General features: G+C 60.7%; 1 protein-coding gene across 3 annotated transcripts in view; it reads right to left on the reverse strand.

Annotated features, from left to right (window-relative positions):
* Positions 1 to 309: 309 nt before the first annotated feature.
* Positions 310 to 19,345, reverse strand: part of STK32C (serine/threonine kinase 32C) — a 70,502-nt gene continuing 51,466 nt past the window's right edge. For all 3 annotated transcript variants that reach the window (XM_061403909.1, XM_061403910.1, XM_061403911.1), the window contains exons 3-12: positions 12,795 to 12,946; positions 12,284 to 12,457; positions 11,518 to 11,555; positions 11,331 to 11,420; positions 10,425 to 10,528; positions 9,734 to 9,850; positions 8,378 to 8,503; positions 8,173 to 8,304; positions 1,904 to 1,971; positions 310 to 962 (exon numbers count right to left, since the gene is read on the reverse strand). In XM_061403909.1, coding sequence (XP_061259893.1) covers positions 836 to 962; positions 1,904 to 1,971; positions 8,173 to 8,304; positions 8,378 to 8,503; positions 9,734 to 9,850; positions 10,425 to 10,528; positions 11,331 to 11,420; positions 11,518 to 11,555; positions 12,284 to 12,457; positions 12,795 to 12,946 — 1,128 coding nt within the window. In that variant the 3' untranslated portion in view covers positions 310 to 835. The remainder of the gene's footprint in view (positions 963 to 1,903; positions 1,972 to 8,172; positions 8,305 to 8,377; positions 8,504 to 9,733; positions 9,851 to 10,424; positions 10,529 to 11,330; positions 11,421 to 11,517; positions 11,556 to 12,283; positions 12,458 to 12,794; positions 12,947 to 19,345) is intronic.

The following is a 19,345-nucleotide window of genomic DNA, read 5'->3' on the forward strand; positions in this document are numbered from 1 at the left end:
CTGGGCTCCCCAGTGCCCCAGGGCCCCAGGTGGGCTCCCCACTCTGGGCAAGGGGGACCCGTGAGCTGCTCCAACCTGGAGCGTTCTGGTCCCGGCTGTTTTCAAGGTGCTGCCCCTGCCCCCCCAGCAGGCCGCACCTCCACCCCAACCCGAGAGCTGCCTTGGGGTTTCTGGGGCAGGAGAAGGGCATCCTCCCCAGGCCGAGGACCAGAGCTCCAGGAGGCTGCGGCCCGGCAGGAGCGCCCTGGGCCACGGACGAGCGTTCTCTGCCCGCGGCGGGCACGGAACACGCAAACCAGCCGACACCAAGCGGTTCTCATGTTGTTTTTCTCAGAGGTGGAAACTGTACAGAAACACGGCAGAAACGACCAGAACACGCGTCTATAAAACACTCTTCAGGCCCGTGCCCCTCCCCCATGATGGATAAGAACCGGGAGGACCCCGGGCACCAGTGGCGGGGTCAGCGGGGGCGGGCTATGTACAGCAGGCAGGGCAGGACCCCAGAGGCCCCCAGGAGAGCCTGGGCGGGGGCTGTGGCCCCCTCCACCGTCACACGGGGGGCACCCACCCTCTGTGCCCCCTGCTCTCAGCCACATTGGCAGCCTCTTGACACCACATGCCCCCGAGGGCCAGAGGGCAGACCCGGCAGTCAGACCATCCGGTGCCGTCCAGCTGGGTGCCTGGAGCTGCCGGCCTGGGCTGGGGCCTGGGCCTGGATGCGCTGCACAGCTCCCTGGGAAAGTTGACGCTGGGCCTCCGGCCGCCCTGTCCCTCTGGGAGTGCCGGGTCTCCGGCGGGGCCTGAGCTGACTCCGCGGCCAGCGGGCAGGGGCGGCCTAGCTGCTCCCGGCCGAGGGGCAGATGGCGCCGCAGGCGGGCAGGGCTGGGCGCACGCCCTCGCTGTCCACCAAGGCCTCCGCTGCATCCCTGGGCTCGGGCGTGGGGTCCTGGCTCCGCTTCAGCCTGCGGAGACACGTGGGGGCTTTATGCAGCCTCGCCAGCAGCCCAGGACGTGGCTCACTGGCCCAGGGCCTGTCCAGGGACTCCCAGGGTACACCCCCTCAGGAACGTGGCCTGGGGCTCCACACGGACCACTCCTGGGCACGTCCGCCTGGGCAGAAGCCACTCTGGCTCAGCGGGGCTTGCAGGCACATGGGGCATCCAACCGGCCCCTCTGCGGGCTCTTCATGGCCCTCAGGCTCGGGGCAGTAGGCTAGTGAGTCTCAGCTGGTTTCCAGCCAGAAGCTAAAAGGAGGCAGGTCAGGAATTCTGGAACAAAGTGCTTGGCCGAGTCCTGTTACCACCCAGGCCTTGACCTCCAGGGTGGTGGCCAGTGTCCTAAACCAGGGTCCATATGTCATCCTGGACCCTGAGGCAGGACAGAGCAGCAGTGAGGCCTGTTCAGCTTTTAGATCAAGGCCGCCTCCTCCAGGAAGTCCTCTGCATCTCATCCGGCCCCACAGCACTGGGCCCCACAGCACTGGGCCTCCCTGCTGCACCACAGCAGGTGGCTCAGCACTTTGAGACCTGCCGTATCTCCCTGCCCGCGAGCCCCGTCCCTCCTGCCTGGCCCCTGAGTGGCTGAGTGAGGGTTTCAGGTTGATGTAACAGCTGGGCCCCTCACCTGGGCGGTGTGCCCAGAGTCCGCCCCGGAGACTCTGCCCGTTGGTGGAAAATGCCCAAGCTTAGCCCTTAAAAGTGCCGAGGAGCCCCTCCCCCACAAGCCTGCACAGGGGCCTCCCCCCACCCACCCCCCAGGGCTGCTGCTTGGACTTCCTGAGGAGGGCGGGGGTCAGGCTTCCGAGTCCCACTGAGGCCATGTGCCCACTGCAGCCAGAAAGCCTTGGCTCCGCTCCCCAAACTCCTCTCTGCCCCTGTGACCGGCCCCCAACATGCACACTCACTTCTCTCTGTTAAAAATCACAAAGTCCTGCTGGATGGCATCGAGGCAGTCCTGAAGGTAGTCATTCTCCTGTTAGTCAGAAAGACACACGAGTGGGCGCCTGTCAGCGTCCCTCGCGTCCCGCAGGGAGGTTCCTGGGCATCCCCGGTCTGCTCCTCCTGTGTGCCTGCCTTCTCCTGCCCTGGCTCTCTGAGGAGCCCACCCTGCCCCAGGCAACCAGAGCGCACAGGGGCTGGGGTCTCCCGGTGACCCCCATTTAGCCACTGACAGAGGGACGCCCGACCCCCGTCTCGGGGCAGCCGCAGGGTCTGCAGAGCCAGACTCATCCAGGAGCCACACTGGGCCACTCCTCCACACCCTCCCCACACACACTGGGTCCTCCTGGTCACTGGACCCTGGTCACAAACCCAGCTGAGGGTCTGCTTCCAGGACCTGCCTAAGAAGTTGGGCGGCAGAGGTAGTCTCAAGAAGCAGAGCCTCAGGCTGGGGACTGGAGTCAGTCCCACAATGGCCAGATCCAAGGCGTGTCATAGGTCCCTGGCATGCGAAACCCTGGTTACTGAGACCCTCGCCTCAGGAGTGTCGGGAGAGGGTGAGGGTGGTGGGTTTGCCCTGGGACCGTGGGTCTGGGTGGTTGAGGTTGGCCCCTGGGACTGTGGGTCAGGGGGGTCGAGGTTGGCCCCTGGGACTGTGGGTCTCGGGGGTTGAGGTTAGCCCCTGGGTGTCCAAGCCTCACTCAGGGCTGCCAGATGGTAGCCCAAGGCGCAGCGTGGAGACGCCCTGCCCAGCGGCCCGGACAGCTCACGGGAGACCAGGCCGAGATGTCCAAGCCACAGAACTTAAGAGGGCTGGACTCAGCCACGAGGTTTCCTGCATCCAACTGAGGCTCTGATAGGGGAGGAGTAGGCCTCAGTCGTGGGAGGGGCCCGAGAGGATGCTAGTGGGCAGGTTAGCCTGATGCCCCACACTCCTGAGCCTGCGGGAGGGCCTCGCCTTGGCCACAGAAGAGGGACCCCTCCCACTCCTGCAGATGAAAAAGCACTCGCCCCCACACTCTGCCCCACCAGCTCTGCAGCCACGCATAGCCCCAGCAGGCAGGCACTGGACCTGCTGGGGAGGGAGGTACTGGTTGCCCAGAGGGCAGGACAGGCCTGGGAGGGGCTGGACAGGGGGAGTCTGCCCTGCACAACTTGGGGGTAACTCCCTGAAGGAGCCCTGGCATAAGTGCGTCCTAATACACTGCAATTTGGAAACCTGGAAGAAAAGGCAGCCCAAGTGAAGTGGTCAGAAGGTTCAGAATGGCCTTAGAAGAATGCTGGGATGGGATCAAAGGCTTAGAAACGTGGGCAGCTGGAACAGCCAGCACACTCAAGAGTAAAGACCCATGGACCTCCCAGATGACCACATTCTTCTGGAGGGCCCGAGGGACGCGCCTTCCAGCCAGGAGACGAGCGAGCTGGTGGGGACACAGTGCCCTGGGGAAGCCCTGTGGTTCCCGTGTAGTTCAGGAGGATCTGCTCCAGGACGGGGTCCCCCAAAGGCCATGATGGGATCCTGGACAGCGGCAGCCTTGACCTCACCTAACTCAGCCACCCTTAAGAGGGTGTAACCATGGAAACAGGCCTCCAGGCTGGAGAGGCAAGCAGGCCACCCTGACCCCTGGGATGCTGAGGGTGTCCAACCGATCACGGTGCTTTCAGGGTCAGAGGTGGATGGCCAGTGCTCACACACGCGTGCCTGTGTGCACGCACACACTCAGATCGTGCGTGTGTGAGCACCAGGCTGACGGCCACCTGGATGGAGAGTTGCAATTCTTTTCCTCATTTCCAGATCTCAGACCTGGACCTGTGGGCTAAGAAGGGGCAGGCTCTTGGTCAGGAAGGCCCGAGCAAGTGTACATGGCAACAACACTCCAGTCCTTCGCAAAGGCATCCGCAACCACTTCCCTGCACATCTGCACGTGGGAGAGGGCAAACGCCCGGCTGTTTGGAGGGCTGCTGAACACAGGTGTGAGCTGATACTTGGCCCACGTCCGTCTTACAGTGGACTCCCTAAGGGGCCCACAGCCCGCCAGGGGCTGCTTCTCCCTCCGGCGGCTGTATGCATAACTAAGAAGGATGTATTAATATTTGGCATCTGGCTGAATTCTCTTAGTTCCTTGATCTGTGGAGTAGCAGCTAATAACATTATCATGGAAAAGCCCAGTGAAAGCTCCTGAAACTAGCGTCTCCCAAAACCAGCCTAGATAGGAAATAACAAACAAACCCACATCTAGAGTGCAATGGCAGTGCCAAGCGCCACCATCAAGGACTTTTGAGTCTTTGTGTTTATCTGTGGGGATCTGGGGGCTTCAAGCAGTGTTAAAGAAGCTGCCTGCCAATGTAGGAGACACAAGAGATATGGGTTCGATCCCTGGGTCGGGAAGAGTCCCCAGAGGAGGCCATATCAACCCATGCCAGTCTTCTTCCCTCAGAATCCCATGGACAGAGGAACCTGGTGGGCTACATCCATGGGGTCGAAGAGTCGGACATGACTGAGTGACTAAGCACAGCACAACGCGGATCCGAGGATGATACTCCTGTTGTTTTCCCATTTAATTCATGAGCCTGGCCTGCGGAGATCAGCTGGCTTGTGGCAGGAGGGGGAGAAGGGACAGATCTTAACCCAGTGGTGGGCCAGGTGCCGCCATGGAGCGTGATTCGGGCTCTCCCAGAGCTGATCGACAGGGCTGCCGGCTGCGGCATACAGCCCTGACCTCACAGGGCTTTCCTCCCGACGCCCGTAGCACAGAGGGCGGGCGCTACTGCACTCACCGAGGAGGACTGAGTATCGAGCCGGCCCCCAGCTACCACGGCTGGAGTCTCTTGACTTGAGAGGGGTGTGAAAGCGACAGACAGCAGAGACGGCATTTCCAATTTTGACCTGGACCTTTTCCGGGCTGACGACACGGGACCGATCCTTCGATGCGATGCTGGGCTGACCAGCAGCTGCTGGTCAGCCCCGTGACCCCGAGGGTGAACAACTGACGCACTGACACCCACCCTGGACCCAGATGCGCCCTTTTTCACTTTCAGTATTTGATAAGTCAACACTGAGTTATAAAAGAGGCTCTGTGTCCGACGACTGCCGACTGGGCACTGACCTGAGTGCTCCGAGCCCGCATACGGCAAGCCAGGCTGAGCGGTGATGTTCAGGAGGTGAGGGGTAGCAAACGCAAAGCGACTTGGGGCTTTTCAACTTGAACGGGGTCATCAACCCTGACAGAGCCGATGACGACTGGACAGGGGCACAGACTCCGGCCTGAGTCAGCGCTGGACTGAAGGCAAGGGCTACTCAGAGGCGGGGACGAGGTCAAGGCAGGAGGTGACCCCAGATGCCCGGAGACCAAGGGAGGCGCAGGATGCGGGTGCAGGGGAGCGAGGCTGGGGCCGGCGACGGGCGCAGAGGGACTGGCCGCCGTCCGGGGGTCAGCGGGCGGGGAGGAGCTGGCCGTCTCACACCCTCCCTCGCCCAGGCTCTCCCAGGACGAGAGGAGAATCGGCCGAGGAGCCGCTCGGAGGGCGGAGCGGCATCAGAGGCGGACGGGTGGCGTGGGCAGCGACGCGCCCCAGGGCCCCGCCTGCCCGAGGTGCGTGCTGTGCGCATGCGCTGTCAGCCGGGGCTCTGGGGCGTGGCCCGTCCAGCTCTGGAGCCCCTCTCCTCCTAGCGGCACACGTGGGTGGTCCCATGGCCTGCTAGGGCGTTTGGAGCCTTTGCCATGCAGACTTAGGAGGCTACAGAAACGCATGACCCTCTGGGGCTCCTTGCTGATGACTGCCGGGCACAGGGCATAACCCACACTCAGGTCCCTGCAGGTCAGGCTGCTCTCCCGGGACTCCGTTGAAACCCAGCCTTGCTTCACCCCCCCCCCATACCCCACCCCCTGACCACTGTGCCAGTGGTTGCTCCCTGCACACAGTCCTCGGGGCAGACACCCGCGGGCCCTACCAATGCCAGTGCCCACAGCACCTGACCCCAGATGTCACCCAAGGTGGGCAGAGACAGGGCCCGGGCATGCAGACCAGGTCCCAATCCTTAACTTTGTCACAAATGACCTGCTGAGCAACTCAGACAGAATTCTTAAGCCCTTCAGAATGCCCTGGGATGCAAGGGACCCATAGGAGCTGAAATGTCTTGCAAAATTAGAACAGTCTGGAGGACCCACACTTGCTGACCCAAGACCTCACCAGAGCCCCAGTCGTCAAGGCAGGGGGTATCCGGCAGGTCAGACACACGGATACGTGGGCTAGACGTTCAAGTCCACAAACAGGCCCCTCCATTCATGATCAATTCATCTTTGAAAATGATGCCAAGCAATTCAGTGGGGGAAAGATGAGGCCAAACAGCACTTGGATGACGCGTGTCCACATGCAAAACAGTCAGGCTGGGCCCCACCTGACACTGTGCATCAAACTAACTGAAAACGGACCCGAGCCTCAAGCATAAGGGAGAAGACTACAGAACACTCAGAACAGAACACAAGGGGACATCTCTGAGCTCAGGTGGTGCAGTGGCGTCTTAGCAATGACACCAAAAGCACATAAGGAAAGAAAAAACAGGCGGGACTTGATCAGAACCGGAGACGCTGCTGCAGACGGTGCCGACCAGAAGGGAGAAAGCCCACAGACCGGAAGAAGTTTGCAGATCATCTCCTAAGGCACTTGTGTGCAGAAATGTAAATAAATCACACTTATCAGTCAACAGTAAAAAGTGGAAAAAAGGAGTGTTGATTTCAACTCTTTCACATAAAGAACTCTAAGCCATCACTCCCAGTCTGACAGCAAGAAAAAAAGAAGAACCAGGACTTCTGTGATGGTCCATTGGTTAAGAATCCACCTTCTGATGAGGGAAGGCAGGTCGAATCCTGGTCGGGAACTAAGATCCCACATGCCACATGCTGCAACAAATCATTGTTGTAGCTAAGACCCCACGGGGACAAAGTGTTAATCACGCAGCCGTGTCCAACTCTGTGCGGCCCCACAGACTAGCCCGCCAGGCTCCTCTGTCCATGGAATTCCCAGGTAAGAAGACCGGAGTGGGTTGCCATGCCTTCCTCCAGGGGATCTTCCCAACCCAGGCATCAAACCCTAGTATTCTGCATTGCAGGCAGATTCTGTACCATTGAGGCACCAGGTAAGTTTAAGACCCAATAGGAATTCCCTGGTGGCTCAGATGGTAGAGTCTGCCTACAGTGTGGGAGACCTGGGTTTGATCCCTGGGTCGGGAAGATCCCCTGGAGAAGGAAATGGCAGCCCACTCCAGTATTCTGACCTGGAGAACCCCATGAACAGAGGAGGCTGGTGGGCTACAGTCCATGGGGTTTCAAAGAGTTACAGGACTGAGCGACTTCAGGTCAATTCCTAGAGCCATAATAAATAAACAAAGCTGGACCAGCTTGCAGTGCCCCTGCCGGACACCAGGGGCCGCCGTCAGCAGCCCACGGAAGGGGGAGGGGATGGGAGCCCACCTACCTGTTTCCCGAGGAGCCAAGGCTTCCAGGGAGGGCCCCTGCACCGAGGAGGAGCTGGCACCCGTCTCTGCCCAGGACCCGGGCATGGGGCCGCACAGGGTCCCCCAGGCGTGAGAGCCGCTCCCCAGGGTGTCCTCACAGGCTCCACTGGGCCCCCGGATAGGGGGATGGTGGCGGGCTTACAGTGTTGCTGCTGTGACCCGGCCATCCACTCCCGCAGCCCTAGTTGTCTTGTGAACACCAGCCGGACCCTGGGAACAGGTCCAAGCTGGATCCTCTGCTCCCGGGGGGAACCCCTACTTCCAAGGGCAGGACTGTGGGGGCTGCGGCACGTTACACCACGTCCCCAGGGTGGGGTCCTGACCCCATTCCTAGGAATGTGAAACGAAGTCTCCAGATGCCATCAATCAAGTGAATGGGGTGGTCACCCTGGACTCGGGGTCCCACCCAGTGTGAGCGATGTCCTCGTGAGAAGAGGCAGACAAATGTACACGTGTACACGCACACACACACATGTGCACTCACACGCATGCAAGCACACACACATGGGTGTGCACACATGCAAACACACAGGTGTACTCAAACACATGCACACACACAAGTGCACACACACGCAGGGAAATGACCCCGAGACCACGGAGGCAGAGCCTGGCCCCATGTGACCCTCCAGAGCTGGGCAGGCAGGAGGGCCTCTGTCCCCCACCACGGAGGAGGGGTTGAGGGGCCAGAGCAGAGGCGGCTGGGTGCCGGGCCGCGCTCACCGATGGGCAGCTGTCCCTGCTGCTGTCCCGGGACCTGCTCTTGGCCAGACGCTTCTTCTTCTTGTGCAGCGGCCGCGACTCCAGGATCATCTCCTCCAGCTCGAAGGTGGGGTCGCAGTGCAGGCGGCCTTTCTGTGGAAGATGGCACTGAGCTGGTGCCCAGCTGCCCTCGCCCGCCCTGACCACCCCAGGCCTGTGGGCTTACGTTGGGCACGAAGCCAGGCTCCACCTTCTTCTCGCTCAGCTCGGCCCACAGCACGCCGGCCAGAGCAGGGGCCGCCCGCATGTCCTGCAGGCTGGACACTCGGTGCTTGGGGTTCACGGTGAGCAGCTGGAACAAGGCCCTGGTCAGCGGCCCCGGCACAGGTCTTGTCTCCCTGGACCCACCAGCACGCGGCGGCTGCAGCCTGGCTCACTGCTCTCGGTAACCGGCTCAGCGTTGCAACAGGACAGGACTAACGCTCACGGGCCCAGGGCTGCCCTGCGGGACTGGCTACCATCACAGCCGCCCCTTCCAGGGGGAGTACCGGAGACCCTGGCCAAGGTTTCCCCAGTGAGGCGTGTGGATCCTCCCCACCCCCCACCTGGGCCTGTTGGGGCACAGTGCCCCTTGGAGCCACCTGGGCCGGTGTGGACACAGCGGCATGCGGTGAAGGCTGGTTAAGAGCCCCTCTCAGGGGCGGGAGGCCTCCAGGTGCTTGGCCACACTGCCAGGACCAGGGTCTCCGGGCACCGGCCAGGACCTGCCCCCTGGGCCACGCATGTCCAGCACGCCCCTCCTCGCTTGTCCTGAGGCCTCTGGGCACAGTGTGTTGGAGGCACACCGCTCTGAGGAGGGAGCTGGCTGGCCAGCCAGGGGGCAACCCCGGCCCAGCCCTGGACCCCGGGAGCCGAACACCAGCCGAAGGCCAGCGGCAGCAGCACCGCCCCAGGTCTCTACGGGCTGAGTCTCCGGGACTGCTGCAGACGTGCTCGCAGCCTGGGACGGGCAGGGGGCCTGGGGTCTTCTCTGCTTGCTTCTGGTGAGGGGGCTGGCCAGGCCATTGGGAGTGGACAGTGGCTGCCTACCTCCAACAGGACGAGCCGGGCCTGAGCAGAACCAGGCCCTGGCCGCCTCCCTGACACACGCTGGGGTGACCTGCCCTGAGCTGGGGCGTCAGTGACGGAAGAAATGCGAGGCTTCGATTAGGTAATAAGGATTGACAGCCGCGCCAGCGCTCACACAGGCCGAGCTGCTACAAGATGAGGAGCCCAGGGCCAGGCCAGGCGGCGAGCCGGGGCAGAGATGGACACGCAGCCCAGGATGCAGGAAGCAGCCCCCCGTGTCCAGCCAGCCTCGCCAGGCTGCCCACCCACCCCCCGAGTCCGGCCCACTCACGCTCCAGGCTGCCTACCCCAACCCCCGTGTCTGGCCGCCCCGCCCCCCGTGTCCAGCCCACCCCCCAAGTCCAGCCGACCCGCCCAGCCCCCCGCGTCCGGCCCACTCACGCTCCGGGCTGCCCGCCCCCCCACACCGCCTCGTGTCCGGCCGGCCCGCACTCTGGGCAGGGCGGGCACTCACCTTGCGTAGCAGGGCCACCATCTCCTTGGACCAGGCGGGCACGTACTGGACACTCACAGTGCTGAACAACTGCACCAGCGACTGCACGGCGCTGCTCGAGTGGATGTCGTAGGGCCTCTGGGCAGGGGAGGCGGGGCTGCAGCAGGCACCTCCCCCGTAACTCGAGGGCACCCCACCCCACCCCTAACCTCATCCCAGGGCGGCCCCAGGGAAGAGCCCGGGAAGCCTGCACCTCGGCCAGGGAAGCGACCAGAGAGGCTGCCCGCAGGCTGGGGGGGAAGCACAGCGCCCCTGTACCTCCCCCTAACAGAGGACTTGGCCCCAGGGGACCAGCTGCAGCGGGCAGAGGGGGCAGCCGTCTGAGGGTGCTGTGCCTTGGGGGTCCCCACGAGGGAATGGGAAGGGCAGCTGGGGGCCTGACGAGGATCTAGCCTCCTAGGCTCCAGGACTCGCTGAGATGTGGCCACTGCAGGTAGGGCAGGGGGACCCACCGCCTAGGAACCTCAAGGGAAGCTCGGGGGCGGGGTGCAGCCCTACAGGACAGTCCTCTGCCCACCCAACCCCCTCCAGCATGCCGCCTTGCTAACGGGGAGAGTGGACATCCCTGAGCCCTGGGGATGGGGGCAGCCTCAGCTCTGGGCCACCTTGGGAAGTCTGGGGTCCTGGCCCTCGGGTCACAGGAGCTCCGTACCCATCCTCGAAGCAGCTCGTAGGCCATCACCCCCACCGACCACCAGTCCACCTCAAAGGAGTAGCCAGTCCCACCGTTGACGAAAGACTGGAAGATCTCCGGAGCTTTCCAGGAAGGCAAGAGCAGCTAAGCATCCCCAAACGGCAGTCCCCATGACCCCAACCCCCATGACCCCGACCCCCGTGACCCCAGCCCCCAAGGACCACAGGCCCAGTGACTGCAGGGCCTGTGACCACAGTCCCAGTGACCACAGGGCCCATGACCCCAGCCCCCGGTGACTGGAGGCCTTATGACCCCAGCCCCTGGTGACCCCAGCCCCTGGTGACCCCAGCCCCCATGACCACAGGTCCAGGGCTGGAACCTTGGCCAGGACCAGAGACCAGGCTGTGGCCAGAGCTGGACTGAGAAGCAGCCCTCAGTGGTCAACCTGTCCTTTTCAACAGGCTGCTTGGTTCAATTCCAGGTCTGGAGCCTGACGAGGGAGGTGAGTGTGCGTGCTAAGTCACTTCAGTCGTGTCTGACTCTCCACGACCCCATGACTGCAGCCCGCCAGGCTCCTCTGTCCGTGGGATTCTCCAGGCAAGAATACTGGAGTGGGTTGCTGTACCCTCCCCCAGGGGATCTTCCTGACCCAGGGATCGAACCCGTGTCTCTTACGTCTCCTGCATCGGGAGGCAGGTTCTTTACCACCAGTGCCACCTGGGAGGCCCCTGTCAGAGCGCCCTCTCGTGGCCAGACCCACAGCGCGCGTCCGTCACTTAGAGCCCCTGCACAGGTCAAGCAGCCCGACCGGCCACCTGCTGCCGCAGCTTTAGGGAAAGGACCTGAGCCCCCCAGCCACAGGTCGGGGTGGGAGGCCAGCTGGCGGGCTGGCGGGGCTGTGCGGGCCGGGCGGGACAAGCTCACCCATGTACGGCTTGGTCCCGGCCAGTGCGGTCGCCCTCTCGCCGTCCTTTATGATGGTGGCGATGTTGAAGTCGGTCAGGTGCGCGTGCCCTGTGAGGAAAGAAGACAGCGTGAGTGTTAGAGGGGGACGTGTCCTGCAGGTGGGGCACCCCTCCTGAGGCTTTGGCTACTCACGGCCATGGCTCACCTCGCTCATCCAGGAGAATGTTGTCGGGCTTCACATCTCTGTGGAAGGAGCAGGGAGCGAGGAGGTGAGGCCAGAAATCCCGGCGGGGCAGGGGGTTCCCACGAGCGGGACCCCAGGAGCCCAGTCCCTCCTCTGCCGGGGCCACAGTGGGAGAGCACCCAGCACTGGTCGGGCAGGGTGCCAGAGCCCAGAGCACAGAAGCAGAGCCCGCTCGCCTGGACCCCTGGTGAGGGCTTTGCAGAGCCCCCGGTCTGCCCGAGGCCGAGCTTGGCCTCCCGACCTCCTGACACTCGGTCGGGAAGCGTTTGTGCCCGAACCAGGACCAGATCAGCGTCCCCAGGATAAGCTGCAGAAATCACGTTTGCCGCACTTTATACCTCGTGGGATTTTGTGTTTTGTCCTGTGGACGCAGCTCTACCTTCCTCATTTGTCAGCCTTCAGATGCTGAAACTAATTTGAATCTGCCAGGGACACGGCAGATGGGCACCAGGGCACCAGCGGGGCGGGGGCAGGAATCCTGCACTTACCAGAGCAGGTGAAGGCGGCCTCTCGCCAAGGAAGGCACCTGCGCCCCGTGCCCGGCCTCACCTGCTCAGACGTGACCCGCCCCAGGGGGGCCTCACACGTGCAGCTGAGGGGCTGGCCGGGAGCCGGCGCTTGCAGGCCTGGGTCCCACACGTGGGGCAGGCGTGCGGCAAGGGCGGGGCAGAGCACGAGGCGCCCGGGGGTCCTGTGGGACGGCCGCCCCCGGCAGGCGTGCACACACCTGTGGATGATGTGCTGCCCGCGCAGGTAGTCGAGGGCCAGCGCCATCTCGCAGACGTACAGCCGCACCGTGTCCTCTGAGAACTGCACGTTCTGCTGCAGGTGGTAACGCAGGTCCCCCCCCAGCAGCAGGTCCACCACCATGAACATGTCCTCCTCGTCCTGGAACGAGTACCTGAGGGCGGGCGCCTGCGCTCGCTCGGCGGGACGGCCCGAGCCACGGCCCGCCACATCTGCCCAGACCCCCGCGCGAGGGCCCGGGACCCAAGGCTGCGCCCACTGGACACTCCCAGTGACGAGAGCGACGGTGGTGGTGGTGGCGGTGTTGGTGCTGCCGTTGATGGTGGTGGTTGTGGTGGTGGTGGTGAAGGTGATGATGGTGCTGGTGGTGGTCTGTGCGTGCGCGTGTGTGTGCATGGGGTCACCTACGCGGCTGCTGGCCCTGGGGGTGCTGTGAGGGGGCAGGGTGGGGGGCGGGCGCCTGGGGCAGGAGAGGCCCCCCGGCCGCTCACCAGAGGTTCACCAGGAAGACGTGCTCTATCTCCTGCAGGATCTCCAGCTCCCGGAACACGTTGCGGACCTCGTCCCGCTCGATGCACTGCTGCTTGTTCATGTACTTCATGGCGTACATCTTCTCCGTGTCCCGCTTCTGCACGATGCACACCTGGGGGCAGAGGGCGCGTCACCCCGCCGCCGGCCCGGCAGCTCGGCAGGTGTGACGGAAACCGCCGGACTCTCTGCCTCTGGAGGGACGCGTCTCCTCAGACCGCAGCTGAGCACCCGGCCCGTCACAAAGCCCCTCACCCTGGGGGCCGGGCTGCAGCACGTGGATCTGGGGACACGGTCCGGTCCACGCAGAAGGGAACATGACGCCTGGAGGGGCTGCAGCTCAGGACGCACAGGCAGGTCGAGAGGAAGACTTGCCCCTCCAGTCTCCAAGGGAGCACAGCCCTGCAGGGCCCTTGATTTCAGCCCAGATAAACTGAGACTGGGGCTCCGGCCCTCAGCAACGCAAGAATAAACGTGTGCTGTCTCAAGCCACTCAGCGTGTGCTCACTTGTTACAGCAGCCGCTAGAAGTGAATGTGGCCACCCAGTGCTCCAGGTGCCCTGAGGGACCCAGACAGGGGCGGGTTACCAGACAGCGCCGTCCACTCTGCCACGAAACACTGCCTTCCAAGGGCCAGGGCCATGACGGACAGCCTGTCACCGAGCCTTCCGGGCCCTGCTGGAACCCAGGCCGGGAGAGAAGCCGGGGCAGGTGGCCACACCCCAAGGCTCCTAAAGGTCCTTCCTACACAGGAGAACACCCATCTGAGGACAAGGAGTCTTTCTGAATCTTTCCTCTCATTTCAGCAAAGTGGTCCCTTGGGAAGCCTGGGGCACACTCCCTGGTGGCTGCCCTGGCGTGGTGACACCCACCTGGATCTGCCTGGGGACAGCACGGGCCTAACTTCAAGTGCTTTCCTCTCCGGGTCTCTGTGTTCCCGGCCCGACCTGAGAATGTCACCCAGGAACACAGACCGACAGGCAGCAGGCAGGGGCCTGGCCCTGTGTGGTTCCATGACTGTGTTGGATAGAGTGCAGCCACGCCAACTGGAAGCCAGATCACCAGGTGGGCTGCTAACGGGGGCTCCTGGCCGAGGTCACGGGAGAGGGACCCCAGAGCTTCAGTGGACAAAGGCCCATTCCGTGACCGTCAGCCTGGCTGAGCCCCCGGGAGCTCTGAAGACCAGAGCCCCACCCCTGGGGCTGGTGTCCATGCTCCTGGGGATTCTCCCGGGCAGCCAAAAGAGCTGCCCCACCCCAGCTGCGGGGAAGGCCCCTGGGCCCTTTCAAGTGTGAAATACCAGCCCGTCCCACTCTCGGCCTGGAGCTGGGAGCCCTGGGGGACTGGCACTGCCTTCACAGGCCGCCAACCAGGGCGCGAGTCTGGGCCTGTGGTGCAGACGTGAGCCAGAAACGCAAGTGAAACCCTGACACTGCTTAGAGGCCAGGCCCCGGCTCCTTGTCGGACGGAGGCAGAAACACCACATCCTAGAATAACATCAGACTCTGCTCTGGCCACCGGCCAGCTCCTGATCACACAGGCCAGCCACGCCATGCCACCACTCGGTGGACACCATGCCCGAGGGCTGCGGGTGCGGCCAGGCGGCACATCCATCATCGAGCGCGGCTCACGCCCCCAGACCCGCCGCTCAGCCTGATCGTTCAGGTGCAGTGAGATTCTGGGACCTGAGATCCCCCAGCTGCCCACTGGTGGCCTGGGGACTGAAGGGGTCCTCTGGGGACTGAGGTCTGTGGACCTCAGGGGGCCTCTGTGGACCCAGAGGGCGCTTCTGGGCTGCTCTTGGCCTCAGCATCTTGGGCCCTGCCTGGTGAGGGGCCCTGCGCCCCATGGGGCCAGAAGGGCCCGTGTGCTGAGTACCAGGCCTGCCCCAAGAGCAGGAGGCGGTGGAGGGGCATGGGCTGCCACGTGGGAGGGGCAGGAGAAGCCCAGAAAGGGCACTGTCTCAGGATGGAGATTTTTCCCCCTTAACTTGCTGCATTTTCCAGATCGCTTTTAACACTGTTGCTTTGAAAGCCAGTTGGAATGTTCGAAATGAAAATAAGGGTAAACGGTGTGAACAGCAGCTGACCCCCGCCCCAGTTCCAGCTCCGGAGCCCTTCTCAGGCTGAGGCTCCGTTCAGTTCAGGAAGACCTACGGTCCGTGGTCCCCGGGAGGTGCAGGCGGGAGTCCCCGGAGCAGCCCGTGCTCTCAGCGTGGGGAGGAGAAACCAGTGCCTGCGGAGGGGACCTCAGCGACCCCGTCAGTGCACAGAGTGCACCGAGGAGAGTCCAGCGCTCGGCCAGGAGTCCTCTCCTCCCACCTGGCAGCCCCGCGCACACCCGAGGCCGCCACGGCAGGGCCTGGACACTCAGCTCTGGGGAGGTTCTTCTTGCCCGGGGCTGCGACACGCCGTCTTCTCCCCAGGAGGGATGCTGGGGCTGGGCCGAGCACCGTCCGCTCCGAGGGCCCCAGCACCGCAGCTCAGGGCTCCTCCGAGCCAGAGGGAGGCCGGGACGGATGGAGCGTGAGCGGGACCCGGGCCTCCTGAATCTTTGGGCTCTGTGTTCTGGAATGTTCTCAGCTCATCTTGAATTCTAGCCAAACCCCAAGAGTGCAGAGGTCAGACCTTGCCTCCCCGGGGGTTTCTGGAGCACACAGAAGGACCGTGACAGCAGAGAAGCCTGCAGAGGGGGTCCGGGAGCTGCTCGGAGCAGCATGGTCTCCATGGGGGGCCCTCGGGAGGGGAAGGCAGAGCTGTTCCCTGGCTCTTCCCATCCAGGCACAGCCTAGTGGGAGGAAGACACGAGTTAGAGCTGGTCTGTGAACGTGACTCTCCCTGGGGGTGGGTGTCGGAGCCCGCTGGCCATCCATCGACGCACACCAGCCCGGAACGCGCGTGCTACCCCGTCTCTGTGTGCATTGACGCACACCGGCCCGGAACGCGCGTGCTACCCCGTCTCTGTGTGACATTGACGCACACCAGCCCGGAACGCGCGTGCTACCCCGTCTCTGTGTGCATTGACGCACACCGGCCCGGAACGCGCGTGCTACCCCGTCTCTGTGCGACACGGGTCACCTGGAGCCACACGGCCTGTGCCGGTGTCCCCTCACCCCCTTGCTTGAGCTGGGAAGCCTCCAGCGTGGCCCGTCCAGCAGCACAGATTCAGGACAGACTGGGTTGCATTTGACTCTCTGTCACCCGGCGGTCGCTGCTCTCCTGGACTGACCCGGGAGAAGCCCTAGGTCTCGGGGAGGCCTGCAGCTCTCTGCTGTCTCTGGGGATGGCGAAGTCACACAAGGCTGGTGGGTGTTGAGCCCACTGGTTTAGAGCCACGGTAGAGGAGGCGTCCAGTTAAAGATGTCGCTTTCATTGGGCTTCCCTGGTTGAGCACCGAAGAACTGATGCTTCTGAACTGTGGTGTTGGAGAAGACCCTTGAGAGTCCCTTGGACCTCAAGGAGATCCAACCAGTCCATCCTAAAGGAAATCAGTCCTGAATACTCATTGGAAGGACTGATGTTGAAGCTGAAACTCCAATACTTTGGCCACCTGATGTGAAGAACTGACTCATTGGAAAAGACCCTGATGCTGGGAGGGATTGGGGGCAGGAGGAGAAGGGGACGACAGAGGATGAGGTGGCTGGATGGCATCACTGACTCGATGGACGTGAGTTTGAGTGAACTCTGGGAGTTGCTGATGGACAGGGAGGCCTGGTGTGCTGCAGTCCATGGGGTTGCAAAGAGTCGGACATGACTGAGTGACTGAACTGAACTGATATTACTTATATGTAAGCTTCCAAAGTTATATAAAATGCCTAGAAATTTTTCAATGTCCTCACAATGACTGTATGTCATAATTCCAATTATCATCTCAAATTGTTATATGCAACAGAAAAAAACAAATTTCCATACCTGCATAATTTTTACAATAAACTCATCAGATCTTTGACCACGGTTATTTTTCAGTCTTTAGCCATTTACAGATGGTTACTGTTTTACTGATCTTTCCTGAAAGCTTTTATAATCAACTGCAGACAAAAATCTTTCATCTTTAAAAAGTTCATGGAAAGGACTTTGATAAAGACCCTAGAATACAGGTATCTGGTAACTAAGAGCACACCATTGAACTTGGTGAGCCTGTCTAAACTAGTGGGAAAACTGATGGGCCCTTTTTTATTTTTTAGATTTATTTTTGGCTGCGTCGGGTCTTCAGCTGCGCCCGGCGGGGTCTTCGCCGCAGCGTCGAGGCTTCCCGTCCCAGGGGCCTCTCCTGCTGTGGACGCCGGGCTCCGGGCGAGCAGGCCTCAGCAGCTGCCGCGCGAGGCTCTCGAGCCACGGGGTATGGGCTCAGCTGCCCGGCACCCTGTGGGGCCTCAGTCCCCGCCCAGGGAGGGAACCGGCGTCGCCGCACTGGAAGGTGGCCACCAGGGAAGTCCCCTGACGGGCTCTGAAAACTGCTGATCTGAGACTAAGGAAAGCAGGAATGAATTAGACGGGGCTACGCGAGCTCTGAGGATGATCACCGTCCTCATGGCTTTTTGTCCGAGGCACTGCTGATCCTTTCATTGCGCTTTCCAGGCTCATTATTTTTCTCTTTCCTTAAGCTATTAGCTTTCAGCAATCTGGAAAATTACACCTTTGTAAACAGAACCGAGACATTTATCTTCTCTCCCAATCTGTTCCCTCTAAAATTGAGACTCTTATTAAATATCCTGTTTTCATGAAAATACAGTTATTTATATGAGGTCAGTAGAATATGTTCTCCTATTTAATTTAAAACATTGGTTATGTTACCAGACTTTGGCTGGAATGTCGTATTTTAAAATGATGTAGTGGTTCTCTGGGTTTTTTCACCATGAGAATTTTTGCTGCAAGCAGAGACAATTGGCCATAATATAATTTTTCCATACAAGATAAAATAATAACAAGAGGAACATTTAAAGGGACTTAATGAAACATGAAAATTAACAGCAAAAATTTTTAAGAATTTTAATGTGAAAATAAAAATACAAAAAAATAGGGGCTTCCCTGGTGGTCCAGTGGTTGGGACTCCTTGATTCCAGGGCAGGGCGAACAGGTTTGGTCTAGTTGGGGAACTAAGATCCTATATGCCTGTGGCATGGCCAAAAAGAACTGAACTCATTTAAGGTGTGTAGATTCGTGATTACAGTGTATTTGGGTGTCTTAGAATTCAAATGATCAGGCAAAGGACGCTGCTGTTTCTTATCAATATAAGGAGCGTGCATAACCTGTGGCACCCATCTGGGTTACGTGGAAATGATCCATCACAAGCTCAGCCCTCGTATGACTTGGCTGGATTCTGTGCCAAGTACCACAATTCTTTCTATGTCACGTTCTCCACCATCGAACGGCAAAAGTGCTTCAAAAAGTATATGCTCATCAAGAATCAGATAACCACTTCCTCGCGGGGACTAGGAGGAGCCTGTCTTATTTTTCTGCCAACTTCTAGGATTGCACAATACGTTGAGGAAAGAGCGCATGAGACTATATCAAGCCAGAGAGTCAGTCATCAGTGTCTCCAAGACTGTGCTGAACGACTCGCCACCTCTTTGATATTAGCCGCAGTTTGGAAACTTTGAGCTTTGACGGGTGGGAGGGATGGCTGTGCCCACAAAGGATTTGCTGACTGACATGTTATCATTTTCCAGTGTAGTTTGCAATCTGGCGTTTACGGCATCAAAACCCAACTGTCAAACCAAACCGTCAACCAGTTATTTTATCTTTGATGGCCAAGTAGATGTGCAGGGAAACTGCTCAGGACAAAGATGTTAATAGCGACAATTCCAGACAATTCAAATCAGGCTTGACCAGAAACTAAGGCTGACCTTATGGAGCAATGCTTGTAAAACCCTGTGAAGTTCCAGCCTGGTGCCTGCCTTGCGGGCTGCAGCGTTACAGAGACTGCAGTCACTCCTTGGCAGGTCCCGGGAATCTCAGGATACCTTGGGGACACTGAGAAGCGAGGGACTCACCCAAGTGTGTGAGTATTAAAGGCACAGTCTGCTGATGAGATGCTCAGTTAGCTTCTAGCCTCAAGAGGCTGTGCAAAGTCTGATCAGGAATTCCTTACAGAAGTTCCAGCAGAGCAGGAACCTTAAAAGGACCTACGTGTTCAACCTGCTCTTGTACTGACCTCAATAATCAGGTCATGTTTGATGAGACCAGACTGCGTTTGCAAACAAATTAATCTTTGATTATCTTCAATAAGAAAGGCCGTGTCTGCAGGGAGAGAACCACACACCTCGTGGGGGTGTCGAATGGGCACGTCCCTGTCAGTAATTCACGTTTCCAGCTCGTCTCCCACCCTTCTGATGTGGGATCAGGAGAAGCGAAAACTTCCCCACTAGCTGAAGTGGAACAGCTCCATATGAACCTCAGAGAACCTTCTCAGGTCGTGTGTGGATATCTGTGCTGGTGTGGGGGCAGCGCCCTCAGAGCTCACCCGACGCCGTCACCAGAGACGTTCCAACCGCGGCCCAGAAAACGCCCTGCAC

The sequence above is a fragment of the Bos javanicus genome, chromosome 26 (genome assembly GCF_032452875.1).
Source record: "Bos javanicus breed banteng chromosome 26, ARS-OSU_banteng_1.0, whole genome shotgun sequence".
Lineage (NCBI taxonomy): Eukaryota > Metazoa > Chordata > Mammalia > Artiodactyla > Bovidae > Bos > Bos javanicus.